This window comes from Danio rerio, chromosome 25 (assembly GCF_052040795.2).
Source record: "Danio rerio strain M-AB ecotype USA chromosome 25, GRCz13ab, whole genome shotgun sequence".
Taxonomy (NCBI): Eukaryota; Metazoa; Chordata; class Actinopteri; order Cypriniformes; family Danionidae; genus Danio; species Danio rerio.
In genome coordinates this window covers 33,834,842-33,852,066 of record NC_141045.1, presented here as the reverse complement: position 1 = coordinate 33,852,066, position 17,225 = coordinate 33,834,842, and the positions used below count along the sequence as shown (strand labels likewise).

General features: G+C 35.6%; 1 protein-coding gene across 3 annotated transcripts in view; it reads right to left on the bottom strand.

Annotated features, from left to right (window-relative positions):
- lsp1a (lymphocyte specific protein 1 a) overlaps positions 1-17,225 on the bottom strand; it is a 63,138-nt gene that overhangs the window by 6,750 nt on the left and 39,163 nt on the right. For all 3 annotated transcript variants that reach the window (XR_015526701.1, XM_087312543.1, XM_087312542.1), the window contains exons 7-12: positions 10,185-10,228; positions 7,529-7,610; positions 6,806-6,946; positions 5,097-5,195; positions 1,676-1,768; positions 1,458-1,566 (exon numbers count right to left, since the gene is read on the bottom strand). Coding sequence is in view for 2 of the 3 variants with exons in the window: in XM_087312543.1 (XP_087168669.1) it covers positions 1,458-1,566; positions 1,676-1,768; positions 5,097-5,195; positions 6,806-6,946; positions 7,529-7,610; positions 10,185-10,228 (568 nt within the window). In the remaining variant the exon portion in view is untranslated. The remainder of the gene's footprint in view (positions 1-1,457; positions 1,567-1,675; positions 1,769-5,096; positions 5,196-6,805; positions 6,947-7,528; positions 7,611-10,184; positions 10,229-17,225) is intronic.

Genomic DNA, 17,225 nt, shown 5'->3' with positions numbered 1-17,225 from the left:
TTTTACAGTAACTTGCTGTAATCATGATGCCTGCCTTAATTTCACAAAAAAATCTGAATACGTAAAATTTAACAGTTAAATGCCGTAAAGTGACACTAATGTAATTTAATGTGAAAAATGACAGTAACATGTTGTGAAAATTTGGGAATTTATAACAGTTTAAAATGAGTTCAACGTATAATAACCAGAGCAATAATGATTACCTTACAAATTGGGCATTATAGATTATTTCAGAAAACTGTAATAAACAAAACGAATGATACATCTGATACTGAGATTTTACATGAATGGTGAATAAAATTTAGTTTCTCAAACAAAGCAATCATATGACTTTAGAATATATTAAATACACCACAGAACTCATCTGGATTGTTTTAATGCTATTTTATGTATTTTTTGTTAATCTTAAAAGCTCTGGTCTCTATTAACTGTTGAGTACTGTAAATAGAAAAATAAATACAAAAGAAAGCAGGACAGTCTATAGAAGAACTCTTTTTGAGACTGAATCTCAAACAACATGAGGGCGAAACAATTAATTTGGAAGATTTGTTCGACATAAACCAGAGGCTTCTGAGTGACAATATGATTATTTATTTATATTATTCATATGACATTAACTGAATGGATAATTTGCATTGTGTTAGCAGCTTGCTGTGGTTTGAGATACACAGTACAGTGTGCTTTAAAAATATTGTCAGAGGCCTAAAACTTGCAGACTGCAAATCCATTGTAACTTGGAACTGTTATGTTGATTTAACTTAAGTTTTATAATAGCTCATTTACTTAATTTACTTAATTTACTAGTTTTAAGGCAACGTGTTTACTCACTTTTTTAAGTAAAATTAACTAATTACATCTTACAGTGTATACAGTTAAATGAATTAGGTGAGTTTAAAATCTTTTAGGCCTATCAGGGAACAAAGCTTGAACTTGTGAGGCGATGGATAACGTCACTTTATATATTTAAATATTTAGTATTATAAATGTAGTCTTAGCTAGCCTGCTATAAAATTTGGTAACAACTTGTTAGCATGTATACATAAAACTCACTGCTTTTTTTGTTAAGCATTTTATTTTATACTGTGTATTTATTCCAACGCAATCTCACGGCAATTCGTAACTTTTTCATTTAGTGGCTAATTCGTACAAATTCGTATGATCTAATTCGTATATTTTAGTACGATTTGCGTATCCCCCAATGACGGTTGGGTTTTGGGGTGGGGTTAGGCACCACGCCTCCTTTTTAAAATCGTACATTTTCTTACGACTGAACTCGTACGAATTCGTACGAATTAGCCACTAAACTGCCAAAACGTAAAACACTTACGTTTTCTCGTGAGATCAGGCTGATTTATTCATGTAAATATTACAAGCACAAACTGAAATACCAGTTAATGTTTAATAGAAAAGGGTTTAAAAATGTAGTACATTATGTACAATAGAAGAAAGGATCTTACTTGATTTTCCATTTGGGTAAGCACTGTAGTGATCATCATCGGTGGGAATTTTTTCGTATTTCCCATGGCCTGTCACAACAAACTTGTACCGTTTACCCAAGGAGGATCCCTAAAAGGTAGGAGAAAGAACAGTGGAGGTGGTGTTAAGCAATGCATTCATCATTCCCCTATATGTTTATCAATATGTGTTTTAAAAATGATGACGCCAGAATATTCACCTTTCCTCCCAGACCCGATCTCTCAGCTGCAGAACCTTCTCCAATAATTTCCCACATGTTCTTTTTCCGCATAACACCTCCAGATTTAACATCCTGGAAATGGACATAAGAAAACATGCTTGAAAATCTCCCAAGTCTACGTCCATCACTCAACACATGATGTATCATAACCCTTTAAACTTGTTCCAAACCTACCTGTCTTTCTTTGTTCTATTAAAAACAAAATATGTTTTGAAGATTGCTGAAAAACCTGTAAACACTGACGTCAATACAAAACTGTTTTGTTACAGGTTTTCAGCTTTTTTTCCAGAATATCTCCTTTTAACAGAATAAATAAATTCAAAAAGGTTTGGAGCAATTTGAGGGTCAGTAAACATTAAGAAGATTTGGTAACACTTTATAATAACTACACACTATGAATCATTTATTAAGCATTAGCATCTAGTGAATTCATTATTTGTTAACCGTTAACTCTACATTAATAAACGTTAGTAAGCAGTTTATAACTGAAGCTACAAATTCTGTATTCTTGACTTATTAGCACCTATATAATGTGCTTAATAATTGTATTTTCATACTTAGTTAATGATTTATTTTTCATTAATAAATTAAGTATTGCATTATTTACAAACCAGTTGTATTTAAGAGTAGATGAGGGTTTTTAGAATCATTCAGAATGAGTTAGCAAATGATTAATGAACTATTGAAATCAACATTTATATATCTTATTATTCAGGCATATACTAATAGTCAACTAATATGTCAACAAATGCTTTATTAACTCAACTTCATGCAGTTTTGTGACCCAATCTAAAGTGAGGACTATTTATGCTTTATAAATCCTAATCAAATAAACAATAATCTTTGCAATCTTTTCTAAAAAGTGAAATTACTGTAAAAGTTAAACACTGCCAAATAACAGGATTGTCAAAATACGACATAAAGCAACAAAAACAATATAATAATTTAACAATATAATAAGATGCAATGTTTAACCTCTACAGTGATTTTATTTTAGGTAAGGTTGCAAAGATTTAGTTTTCATTTGTAGTACAGTTTCATCTGTGTATCTTTAAATAAATAGGAATGAATAACGTCACTTTTCCTGTTTAGAGTTTAACTGAGCCTTTATTTGTCATTTATAGTGGATTTATAAAGCATAAATAGTCCTCACTTTAGATCAGGTCACAAAACTAGGTGAAGTTGAGTTGATAAAGCATTTATTAACATGCATAGTAACCATTAATATATGCCTGAATAATAAGACAAATAAATGTTGATTTCAATAGTTTATTAATCATTTCTGAATGATCCTAAAAACCCTTAACTACTCTTAAATACAACTGGTTTGTAAATTATACGATACTTAATTTAGTAATGAATCATTAATATATCATTTAATAAATCATTTTCAAAGTATGAAAATACAATTATTAAGCACATTTTAAATGTGGTTATAAGTCAAGAATAGAGCATTAGTAGCTGCAGTTATAAAGTGCTTACTAACGTTTATTAATGTAGAGTTAATGATTAACAGAAAATGAATTCACTATTAGCTAATGCTTAATAAATGATTTATAGTGTGTAGTTATTATAAAGTGTTACCGAAGATTTTCATTTCGGGGTAGACAAACCCTTTATTAGTTCACTTACACTGTAAAATATTTGACCTTAAATTTACAGTAAATTACTGGATAATAATTGCAAAACTTTAACAGTAAGGTACTGTATGTAAATTAACAGTAAATTACTGTGAGGTGCTTCATAATTCTGTACATATTTTTAAATATCAAAAAAGTGCCTGTACTAGCATTAAAGTTATTGTGTTTTAATTTCTATGTTGAATAAATTATTAATAGTGTTCGAATTCCTATAACTAACGCTGTAATCATGATGCCAGCCTTAATTTAACAAAAAAATTCTGAATACCTACAATTTAACAGTTAAATCCTATAAAGTAATGTAATTTATTGTGAAAAATTGTTGTGAGATTCTGGGAATTTATTACAGTTTAAAATGAGTTCAACGTATAAGAAGCAGAGCAGTCTGATTTAAGTCAAAAGAATGATTACTTTACGATTTGGGCATTACAGATTATTTCAGAAAACTAAAATAAACAAAACAAATGATAAAGCTGATACTGAGATTTTACATGAATAGCAGTACAATCTTTGTTTCTCAAACAAAGCAATCATATGACTTTAGAATATATTAAATACATCACACAACTCATCTGGGTTATTTTAATGCTATTTTATGTATTTTTTTGTTCATCTCAAAAGCTTTTAAGAAAGCAGGACAGTCTATAGAAGAACTCTTTTTGAGACTGAATCTCAAACAACATGAGAGCGAGTAAATGATTTTGTAAGATTTGTTCGACATAAACCAGAGGCTTGTCACGATTAACTTTACCTAATTTTAAAGGTATGTAGAATCATTCAATAAGTGATTCAGAGATATGCAATCACGCAGCCCAATGATTTTCCTAAAAAACAGGCACAGGCAATGTTTTCTCTTAAAAACGCTTACGTTTGATAGAAACAATGTTCCTTACATCTGGAAATAATGAACTGAGGGGTTTTTTTTCTTAAGACCTTAACCGCCAACATTGTAAACCACATACCCACATCACAGAACACTGCAGTTTATAGGGCATAGTGATTGATGAACTGGATTTTGCGAAAATGAAAAGGAAAGTTGCAGTAGATCATTCAGCCACAAGGTGGCATATTACATTAACCATTTGGTGATTTCACAGTGTATATATGTTTTCAACTATATTTAAATACGTTAATAATAATAATAATAATAATAATAATAATAATAATAATAATAATAATAATAATAATAATATACCTACATACTACTAATACACACAGTTTAAGTCAGAATTATTCTCCCCCCATTGATTTTTTTTTTTTATATTTCCCAAATGATGTTTAACAGAGCACGGAAATTTTCACAGTATTTCTGATAATATTTTTTTTCTCTAGAGAAAGTCTTTTTTCTTTTATTTCAACTAGAATAAAAGCAGTTTTTAATTTTTTAGAAGTCATTTTAGGGTCAAAATTATCAGCCCCTTTAAGCTATATATTTTTTCGACAGTCTACAGAACAAAGCATCATTTTACAATTAATTTCCTAATTACCATAACCTGCCTAGTTAACCTAATTAACGCAGTTAAGCCTTTAAATGTCAATGTAAATATTTTTTACTGTCATCATTGCAAAGATAAAATAAATCAACTATTAGAAATGAGTTATTAAAAACGTATGTTTAGAAATGTGCTGAAGAAATCTTCTCTACGTTAAACAGAAATTGGGGAAAAAAATAAACAGGGGGGCGAATAATTTAAGGGGGCTCATCTCTGGCCAGCTCTTTGGCTACTATTTAATCATTGCATGTTCATTAATAGACTTACAGATGGTGCAGAAGGGGAGTGTCTGTTCCCACCTTCCGGGCTTCCTTTCACCCAATGGTTGATCAGGTTTGCTACACCTACTTTTACACAGTCGGCATCCTAAAAATATAAATCCAAACATAAATAAATGAACACACATGTACACTGTGAACCCTAATGTTGTCTTTACTTAAACAGTCAAGTTAAGTTGACCAAACATTACTTAAAACTTTGCATTTTTGTCCTGTCACCTAAAAATATGAGTTCATTTAACTTATGTACCATGAAAATGCATAAACTTAAGATTGTGAGAGTGTTCTGAGCTCAAAATCACAATTATTTCCTTTGAAAAGAGTACTAAGTTAGGTGAACTGCACATCAATCTTAGTACTTTATTAAACCAGCAAGTTAAATAAACTAAAATATGCAAGTTTTTGGGAGACTCCATTACTTAAGTAAATTGAATCAACAAGTTTACTCAATTAATTTAGTTCAGTCAACTTATAAGGGTTTTCAGTGTACTTCAAACTGTTTGTTAGTTGGGAAACTTTGCATTTTAAGCTCAGCCTAAGGACGTCTTTATTGTCCAGATAACTCAATCTTTGGAAAATGTATTGGTGTGCTGTCTAAATAAGATTTGATGTTTTGGATACCATCATTAAGAAGTTTAATTCCTAAATTATCTGCAAGTTGTTAAATTAACGCAAAAGTAGATCAACATATTTCAACGCACTCAGTTTTATTTATTTATTTTTTTTACTATGAATCAGTGACCAGGTTTTTTTTTTCTATGCATATTTATTTTATTTCTTAGTTGAAAATATGTTGAATTAAACAATAATGTACCCAAAATAAAGTCAAGAAACCCCCAATATCTTTAAGAATTTTCTCAAAACAAAACAAAACAAAACAAAACAAAACAAAACAAAACAAAACAAAACAAAACAAAACAAAACGTCTTAGCTGTTGAAGTATGGTATTTTTCTTAAGTTAAAAAAAAATAATTATGATGAATAATTATACATGAAGCCTTGTTTTCTGATTTTAAAAAGAACTTGTACTTAAAAGGTTGCACATATTAGAATTTTACAGTCAAGACTACATTTGTGAAAATGACCTATTTTTTTCAAAGGATTAGTTGTGATTTTGAGGTCATTACACTTAAAATCTTAAGTTTATGCATTTTCATGGTACATAAGTTACAATAACTCATATTTTTAGGTGACAGGAACAAAATGCTAAATTTTAAGTAATGTACAGTCAACTTTACTTAATTGTTTAAATAAAGACAACATTAGGGTTTTCAGTGCAGTCTTGACTGTAAAATTCTAATATGTGCAACCTTTTAAGTAAAAAATGTAAATGCAAACTTTTGAAATGTTTTTTTTTTATTATTGTGTTTGTAGAAACAGCAAAAACATGATTGATTTTGTGAAAAATTTGTGAAAGATGTCAACAATTGCAGACTAACTGCATTCATGATATATTAATATTGTCAGATAATTGGGTCTGCATTAACAGGGATTGTTCATATATTTTAAGCACTTCGTTGTCCCAATAATACCCCAAATAGTCCACTTTTATAATGCTTGGATCTTTAAATTATCAGTACGCTATCGCGATACTACAAAAATGACCAATAAATGACTCCCAGAACACAAAGTTAAGTGAATGAAGACAAAGGTTTCACTGTGGGTGTGGGTCAAAAATAACCATCTCTGATTTCTGACCTTAGAAGGCGTTCCCTTTAGGCTGGTTTGACTCCAGACTTCTCCTCCTTCAAACAGAGTTTTTTTGGAGGCCACCGGAGCGGAGACACAGGGCATGTCCACTGCTGCTGACTTAAGCGTCTTTGCTTCTTTAGAAGAGATCTGAAACATTTGATGATCAGGATCAGTGAATCAGAGGAATACATTGTTTTCAAGAAAATGCTGCGACTATAACAAGAGAATGTCTCTGGAGGCAGTAATGAAAAATGTAATAACTCTACATAAACCATCTAATCTGACTGCTGGCAGGGACAGACCTGAAAGCTTTAAATAAAACTTGAAGTTTTAAAGATTATTCTTAAACAAAGCGTTTGATACTTAACCCTTATGTCGTGTTCACATCCCGCCCCTTACTTTAGTGTTCCTGGTCAAGTTGACCGGTTTGTTTTAACATTTCACAGGACAAAAAGTGTACTTAATTACTCAACCATTGATAATGTAACCAAAGTAAATTAACTTGTACTTGTGTAAAATTCCCAACTGATGACATCTTCAACAGTTCCAAGTTATAACATGTCTACTAACGTTTTAAAGAAAATTTAATTTGTCACCTTTAAAGCAACAGGTTTATTCACTCCTCTAAGTAGCTAAATTACATTTTACTGTGCTGTGCATATTTTCACTCTACATGTATATACAGTACTAACACATAAAAGCACAACAAGTAGCAAGATGAAACTGAACCTCAATGGCATGTGTGTATTGTTCCAGCTTGTCATCAATCTTGGGCAGCAGTACAGGTCTCTGGGTCTTCTTGAAGCTGTTGCTGTTTTCAAAACAAATCATTTTGCTTATTGGACATCACTTTCAGTATTTAAAATAAAATTTAAGAGTTCACACTTAGCTGATGATTGATTATAAAGCTTGTTCGGTATGCTGTCTCGGGAGAGAGCCCTGAGCTCATAAGAACCTCGAGCTCGGGGCTCCCTCCTGTTTGCAAGGCGAGAGGGGAGTTTGAGCTCAGGTAGATCTCGAAACTCCCCTGCTGTAGTAGCTAATGAACAGATAGGGATTGCTCTTATGAGATAACTACTTATTAGGAGCATGTCTATGGTGTCAATTTGGATAAGTTGCATGTTTTTAGATGGGAGGAAACCGGGGAACCCGGGGGAAACCCAAGTGAGTATGGGGAGAACGTGTAAACTCTGCACAGAAACCAGTGATGTTCTTGCTGTGAGGCAAAAGTGCTAACCACTGGGCTACCGTGTCACCCATCTAGGAAAGGAGGAGGAGCAGGGGTGGAAGGGGGGATTCTTCAAAACGAAAATGGCTGTTATATGAAACTTAGGGTATTTATAGTGGCTTAAGAATCGTCTGATTGGTGAATCATAAATTAATAGGGATGTAACGGTTTTGTAAATACCGTCATACCGCAATATTAATTTTTTTCGATATTACCGTAGTCGCATGACTCGGTAAAACTATAGGTCTTCTGAGAAAATTTGCTCAGGCGAATGAAGCGAATGGGAGGTAGCGAAAACTACAAATCCCATCAGCCCATGCTTGACCATCATCCCTTGCGGTCTGTTGTCCCTACAGATCCAGTAATGCGGAAATGGAGTGTGCTGCTAGAAGCGGGGATGAAAAAGAGCTGGAAAACTCTAAAGCGGGTGTTGTCGCCGCGCGCGTACTGAATAGCGGTGTTGTCGCGCGAGTTCTTATCAGCTGTGTTGTCGTGCGCGTACTGAATAGCGGTGTTGTCGCGCGAGTTCTTATCAGCTGTGTTGTCGCCGCGCGCATACTGAATAGCGGTGTTGTCGCGCGCGTACTGAATAGCGGTGTTGTCGCGCGAGTTCTTATCAGCTGTGTTGTCGCCGCGCGCATACTGAATAGCGGTGTTGTCGCGCGCGTACTGAATAGCGGTGTTGTCGCGCAAGTTCTTATCAGCTGTGTTGTTGTGCGCGTACTGAATAGCGGTGTTGTCGCGCAAGTTCTTATCAGCTGTGTTGTCGCCGCGTGCATACTGAATAGCGGTGTTGTCGCGCGCGTACTGAATAGCGGTGTTGTCGCGTGAGTTCTTATCAGCTGTGTTGTCGCCGCACGCGTACTGAATAGCGGTGTTGTCGCGTGAGTTCTTATCAGCTGTGTTGTCGCCGCACGCGTACTGAATAGCGGTGTTGTCGCGCGAGTTCTTATCAGCTGTGTTGTCGCGCGCGTACTGAATAGCGGTGTTGTCAGCACACTGTTCAGATTGATGCAGACATGAGACTCATGGTTTGTCCTCTCAAGTCGGGGAAAGACAATGCACAACGTTACCCACTGCTGTCAACCTGGGCCAAGTCATATCTCTCTTGTCCCAGAAACCTCAGTCCCAAATGAGAGGGTTTTTTTCTGTTGCAGGGGACATTGTAAATACCCAGAGATACCAGCTTTTACCAGATTATATTTATATGATAATTTTCCTTAAAACCCATCTCTATCTAAGTGAGTGAGTGAGTGATTAAATGTTGAATGTGATGAGTTTTCAACAATACTAAATTGAAACTTAATTTTTTTACATGGTTTAATATTTTTTTGTTATTAAAATTGAAGTTCCTGTTTCAAAGCTTACAGATAGATGGCTAATTTGTATGTCATTGACACTTTTGGCACTTTTTTGGAGTATTTTCATAAGTTTTGTTTTTTCCTGTAAATGATTCAATAAATACCGTACCGTGACATTCATACCGAGGTATTACCGTACCGTGAAATTCTGATACTGTTACATCCCTATAAATTAATATAATGCGGGACCGGCTGCAAGCAATCATAAGCATGTGATCCTCTCAAAATTAGTTTATAAATAAACTTCACTTAGTACGACATGCTGTGACTTCTACAAAAACTAAATATAAAAATATATTAAAATAAAAACTAATTACATAAAACACATCAAACTATGATTTTCATAATATAAAAGCATGTTTATTCTTACATTTGAATACAGTGCGTATGAATATATGATATATAGTAAAATAAAATATTGAAAATACTAATAATTAATTGTGTCCTGAGCTTTTTGTTTGAATATGGTGATAAGTCTTATTTTAATCCACAGCAATATCTCACTAGACAGTAAGAAAGCAGTAAAAGTATATACTCCACATCTGGTTAAAGTTTGTTGACCCATAAATCATAGCTGACAAGGTGATGGATTAACAAAGTATTACAACAACTCATTCCACCTATGTCAATATTTACTTTTAGACAACAGCCTTTTTGCCAGAATACTTTCAAGATTTTATCAAGAATCTGCCATTTAATGTACAACAAAGTCTCAGAGGCCAAGAATGTCAAACAGATTTCACACATGCTCGTTCACTGTGCTTTATTAGTGTTTTATGTTGCTGAATGAACCCACCTCTTCTTTAAAGAGCGATTCAGGGATTCTGTCCTTTCAGTTATCTGGAATGTAAACAAGAAAATACTGTAAATATAACAAATATTAACAAAATGTTCGAAAACAAAGCTCAGCAATTTTATATTTTTATTACAATGTGTTTTAGCTACAATTTCCTGCTCCATTGAACCTCTGTGGCTGGATCTTTAAGTACAGAATTGAAGCAGTGTAAAATTAAAATAAGAGAAAAATGTCTAATTATTATGAAGTTATTGTGATCACAATTATAAATAGTTGACTGCAGTGCATTTCATTTAACCCACTCCAAATACATCATAACACTGTGAAAAAATAATAACAAATCCTGGCTGCCCTAAATTTTAAGGCTGAATCAAACTAATCCATTTGCAAATAAAACCACTTACATAACTTATAAAATGAAGTTAGAATATGATTAATAGTAATAATAACAATAATACTAATAAATCCCTTACATTTATCTAGTGCTTTTCTGAGCAATCAAAGCGCTTTACACAATGGGGTGGGGGGGATCTCATCGTCCACCACCAGTGTGCAGCATCCACCTGACGTGACAGCAGCCATTTTGCGCATGACCGCACATTGGTGGAGAGGAGACAGAATGATGAAGCCGATTATGAATGGGGAGGGTTAGGAGGCCATGATGGACAAAGGCCAGTGGGTAAATTTGGCCAGGATACCAGGGTGAAAACCCTACTCTTTTTCGAAGGACATCCTGAGATTTAACAGCCACAGAGAGGTAGGACCTCGGTTAAACGTATCATCTGAAAGACGGCGCTCACTGAGCAGTATAGAGTCCCCGTCACTATACTGGGGTATTAGGACCCACACAGACCGCAGGTTGGGCACCCCTGCTGGCCTCACTAACACCACTTCAGGCAGCAACCTAGCTTTCCCATGTGGTCTCCCATCCAGGTACTGACCGGGCGCAGCCTTGCTTAGCTTCAGTGAGTGACCATGTGAGAGTTGCAGAGAGCTAGCTGCCGGCTTAACTTAGTTTAATAAGTTACAATGAACTAAAAACATATGCTGTCTAATGCATGACTAATTGATCATATAATTGTTTACAGTGTGGACATTAGACTAAAAATAAACAAGTCCTTTAGGATTTGTACATTTGATCCACATGTTTGTTCCATTCCTGTCTTTTCTCACATCCTCAGACTGACAGTGTACATGTTAACAGGCTTCTGTTCCAGGCACACAAAAGGATCCCTTGTGTTGATGTTGAAACCTGCTGACTTTTTAACCTCTGCCTACTCAGAATGTACTTTCAACTGTCCATCAATCCTGTGCAAGCGCTGGAAAGGTTATGGTCCCCAAAACACAAACCTCAAAAAGCTCATCTAGTAAATTTGAATTCCAGTGAAAAAGTATCATGCTGGTGTATTTTTTTGTTCAGTCTATTATTATTAGCTCTTACATCTAGGATCACATTAAAGGGATAGAAAACGGAAAATTCTGTCTTACTGTAATTTACTCACCCTCAAACCTCGAAACCTCAAACCTGTTTAAGATTTTTTTCTTTTCCAAAAATAAGGTGAAAACCTGCCACCTTTGACGTCTATATTTTTTCCTACTGACATTTTTTTTTTTACTAGATTATATATTTGGGGTGGATATAATACGTTACCTAAGCATGCATACACATATAGACAAAATACAGACAAAATAATAATAAACTTTTGGAAACGCTTTCATTCGTTCATTCATTTTCTTGTCGGCTTAGTCCCTTTATTAATCCAGGGTCGCCCCAGCAGAATGAACCGCCAACTTATCCAGAAGGTTTTATGCAGCAGATGCCCTTCCTGCCGCAACTCATCTCTGGGAAACATCCACACACTCATTCATACACACACTCATACACTACGGACAATTTAGCCTTCCCAATTCACCTGTACCACATGTCTTTGGACTGTGGGGGAAATGGGAGCACCCGGAAGAAACCCATGCGAATGCAGGGAGAACATGCAAACTCCACACAGAAATGCCAACTGACCCGAGCCAAACCAGCGACCCAGCGACCTTTTTGACAGCACTACGTACTGCGCCACTGCATCGCCCTGGAAATCCTTTAGTTTATGTAATTCAGATTTTTATATAATTCTTATAAAGTAATTTTATTATACACGCCTAATCCTACTCAATACACTGTACAAAGTGATCCCTTACTAAAAAAGCGAATAAACCATTTATAACTTTGAACTGTTAAATGGACAGCATTTTTTTTATAATTATGCACATAGTTAACTTACTTCATCTTTTTAAAGGTTCACGAAACCCTCAAGTACTTTTTTTTGAGATTTTAACAGATTTGTGTGTGTGTTGAGCATCAGTTAGGACAATGTTAGCACCTGTTAGCTGTAATTGTGGGGAAAACTGGATAATTTTGAGCTTTTGTCAGCTAATTTCAGCTTTATGGTTTAAAATGGGATGGGATCAAAATCGGCGAAGTAGCGCAAAACCGCAAGTACAAAGATGTCGTGTCGGTTTCTCATTATTATTCATATCCACTCACGGCACACAGTATTTAGCTGTTCATGAAGCATCATATGTGTTTGTTTCCATGATCCACGGGGTTTGTTGCATGTTTTTCCCCGCGATGCTGTCTGGGCCGATACAGCAAAGCTGTTTGTGTGCAGCAAGCATTTTTGTTGGGAGAGCAGTACGAGAATTGGAGAATGGCGGACGCTGTCTTTTATCAGGAGCTCATACACATTTAGACACATCGCCGTGCTGCTGTTTTCACCTAAATCCTCCAGATTACCAGCAGGGCTAATGATTAAAATAGACAGGGCAAGAGACCTGCTGCACTGAGTCTGCATTCAGACCAGGGGATTGAGGGAAAAGTCCTCATTTATAGTGTTTATATGAACACGATTATCTTTATAATGATATAAATTGTGGTTATCTGTATATGAAATTACGAATAACAAATGTAGCAGGGCATTAAATTACTGTTTATTTCTTTGCATTTTAACTTTGTAAACTATAAAATCATGCGTCTCCTCACGGTTGGTGTCTCATTTTGTAAGCTAACTGACAACAGTTGTTCGCTCCCCTCCTTCTCCTTTGCTGACCACGCCCACGTGTTTTTGGAATACTCTTGAACTCTTGTGAGATATTGCACAATGACCAAGAATAAACACATCCTGTTGTTTGAGATGAAGATGTGTAAATCTGCTTTGTCCTCAAGAGCTTCCATAAAGGTTTAGGATGTTCAGATACAGTCACTTTCTTTTTCAAGTTCTTGTGATGTTTGAAACGTCTCATATTGTTATAGTACTTGTGTTTTCTTTTCTCAGATGTAAGTTTTGTACAATGTGAGAGCTATAAATTCCAGCTCTAGATTCTTGACCTATAGTTTGTGTTTAGACTGAGCCACTGAGGGGCTGAGTAAATTCGCTCTATTTATGTTGGTAAGATCTAACTAGAGACTGATCCTCTTTAGACAATAAAAAGTCTGCAGAACTAGTTTTTTTTTCCTGCACAAATCTGATTGCCCTAATACTGGGTAGTTCCCAGAGTGTTCAAATGTTTGGTTGGTTTCTTAGTAGTTGCCAAGCCACAAGTTTATTATTCCGTGGTGTAGTTTAGATTAAGGGTTTGTTTGTTTGTTTGTTTGTTTGTTGTGCAGGCTCTTCTGGTTATAAATTCTACCATTATAGGGGACCAATTATGCCATTTTGTCCATGTAAAATAAGTCTCTGATGTTCCTAGAGTGTATATGAGAAGTTTCATCTCAAAATACCCCACAAATATTTTAATAACTCTTTGAAACTGCCCCTTTTTTACCTAAATTGTGCCGTTTTGGTGACTGTTACTTTAAATTTAAATGAGATTGTGCTCTTTTTAAAAATAAAAACAGAGCTTAAAACACCCACATGTCAGCATAGTGGCAGATTCAAAACAAGACTAAAGTTGTTTCTATGAAAAACTGAAAATGTAAAATATAAATGGCTTAGAAGAAGATATAAAAAATAGTGTTCATTTGTGCAACCTAAAACTTCACACTTCTAATCTATTAAGGCCCCGTTTACACTAGTGGGTTTTAGTTTTAAATTGGCGTTTAAGATAAAAAACGAGCCGCGTCCTCACTAGCATTTTACCTAGCATCTCTGAACATATCTCCGTCCACACTACGCCACCAAAAACGTTTATCACGTGACCATTCACGCACTCTGGGCATGCACGTTCTAGTATAAACAGAAAGCATGTTGCTCGCTCTGCATTTAGTTATTGTTAGTCAACAAATGCCGGTTGAACATTAAACGCGATGGCAAAGAAAGCAAGAGAGGTCTTTTTGTGGACAGACGACAAGGTCGAGTTGTTACTAACCGTAACAATTGAATAACTGCACTATGGCGCCTAAAACAGACAATAGTGCAAACAACGCTCCCATTTCTGTGCCTATGTTGTTGTTCACAGTACTCTCTTCCGGTAGCGTTAAAGCCATGTGTTATAGTCATGTGATAGAGGCTTGATGAATAAGGGAAGCATACAGTGACGAAAGCAATGACACAAAAGCCCCAATCAGGTAGCGAATCTCAGCAGTCCCGCCTCCGTTTTCAGATGTCTCCGTTTTTTTCTCGTCCACACTAAGACGGAGCAGCAGCATTTCAGAATGAAAACGGCCTCTCCAGCATTTTCAAAACACTCCGTTTATGGTGCTCGAGAACTCCGGCGAGGTGTGGACGAATTACGTAATCGTAGCAAAACGTATGCATTTTAAAATGAAAACGCATTAGTGTAAACGGGGCCTAAGGCTCTCTTCAGCAGGGACGATGTGAAAACTCGAATGGCTGACAGTTGCTTTTCACACAGGGCTCTTTAAGCTAATGAGGAAGAAATCGTCACTAATGGGCGGGGCTTTTAGTGTTTTTGACTGTTTTTATAAAGTATGCTGACAAAAAAACACACACACACATATATATATATATATATATATATATATATATATATATTATTTATTTTTTTTTTTTACTATTAAAAGCCGGATATATTTACACACTGTTGCCACATGATATATAAAAGTAATTTTTTGCATAGTACTGTAGGTCCCCCTTGGGGTGTTTCCATATTGTTCGACAGCTTTAAGACTGACAGTTTATCAATGAATAACTAATGCAAATCCGGAATCATTGCAGAACGTCATGAAAATAAAAATTATGCAATCTCTGAATTATGTTTTACATTAATTTAAGGATTTGATAAAGTCAGTTGTGTCCATACTGTCAGAATATTTCTAAAAACTGAAAGTTTCCATGAAAAGAAAGGAAAGAGAGGTGTTTTTCTTTCATTAACACTCCTGCAATTCCCCTAGCTCTTAATCCCACTCTCCTTGACACAATTTGTCTGTTTGCATAAATGTCAGTAGGTTCATTCATTAATTTTGCTTCAGCTTAGTCCCTGTATTTACCGCCCTGTATTTACACAACAGGTGTCCTTCCAGCTGCAACCCAGTACTGGCTAACACCAGTTTACACAACATTGTTTACACAGTTCACCTATAGCACATGTCTTTGGACTGTGGGGAAAACCCACACTAACATGGGGAGAACATTCATCAGTCTCTATACAGAAATGCAGTGACCTCAAACCAGTGACCTTTCTGCTGTGAGGTGACAGTGCTAATTACTGAGCCACCGTGTCCTGCAAGTCATTAAGTGTAAGTTAATAATAGTATGTGTTAATGTAACTGTTAAAGACAATAGGTGTGGACCATGCAGTAAATACAGTCCAAAACAAAGCACAAACTCTGCTCTTACTTACTCAATAAGTGCACATGTAAAAACACTGATAGGTTTTAGACACACAGCTACAAAAATGTCACACAGTTCTGATAGTTAAACAAAAGATATGATAAAAGATAATGTATAAAACATGAAAATGGCCTTTAGGAAAATGTACAAAATTAATAAGTACATAAATAAAGGAATATTTCAAGTTCTGTAGTGAGATAAAATGTGATCTGTATAAAGTTTGAGTTCACCCATAAATTAAAATAATGTTATTAATTACTCAACCTTATGTCGTTCCAAACCCTGAGTCCTCTGTTCATCTTCAGGACACAAATGAAATATTGTATGTGAAATGATGAGAGCTCCCTCATCCTCTATAGACAATGAGGTTCTTGACTCGTTCAGACAAATACCTAAAACATCCTCAATACAGTCCACATGTCTTAAGTGGTACAATCAGAATATATTTAAGCTATGAGACTACTTTTATGTGCACAATAGCCAAAAATTATGACTTTATTCAACAGTTTCTTCTCCTCAGTGTCAGTATAGGGCACATGCTCACATATCGCACCAAGACAAGAGTCTGAAGCCTGGTTTATACTTCTGCGTCAGGTGACCGGCGTAACCAATGGTGCATGCAACGTGCGTAGCTGTGCATTTATACTTCTGCGCGCTGTCTCTGTTGGTCTGCATTAACACTTCCAAAATGTTACTGGGCAGTGAGATGCTAATGTGTCTCTGTGTCAAGTTTCTTCGCCTGTGTTTTTTTCTTTCTGAATGCTTCCGGGATGTTCAAGTGGCTCAAACTTGCTCATTTTGAGGCAGGACCTGGCGGACGTCCAACAACTTTAACTATGAGGTAAACACAAAACAAAACTTTCCATCAGGAGCTCCTTCGCGGGACTCCACACTTGTAAACAATCGCTCCATTGGGCTCGCGCCGCTCTCGCGGCTCTTGGTCCCGCCCAGAATCATCAGCGCTACCAAGTCGACCAATCACAGAGCTTGCGCTACGCGTCGTTGCGAAGTGTAGTTACATTTTTTGAGAGGTGCATGTCAGCAACGCCGACGGCCACGGCGTAGGGCTATGCGTTAGCACCGTAGCATACACGTGCGCTTGACGCAGAAGTATAAATCAGCCTTAAGGCCCTGTTTACACTGTCAGGTCTTGATGCCCAATTCTGATTTGTTGACTATATCTGATTTTTTTGCCTGTCCGTTTACATGTTCTTTTAATTGTGACCCATATGTGATTAATGTGTTTACACTTGGTATACAA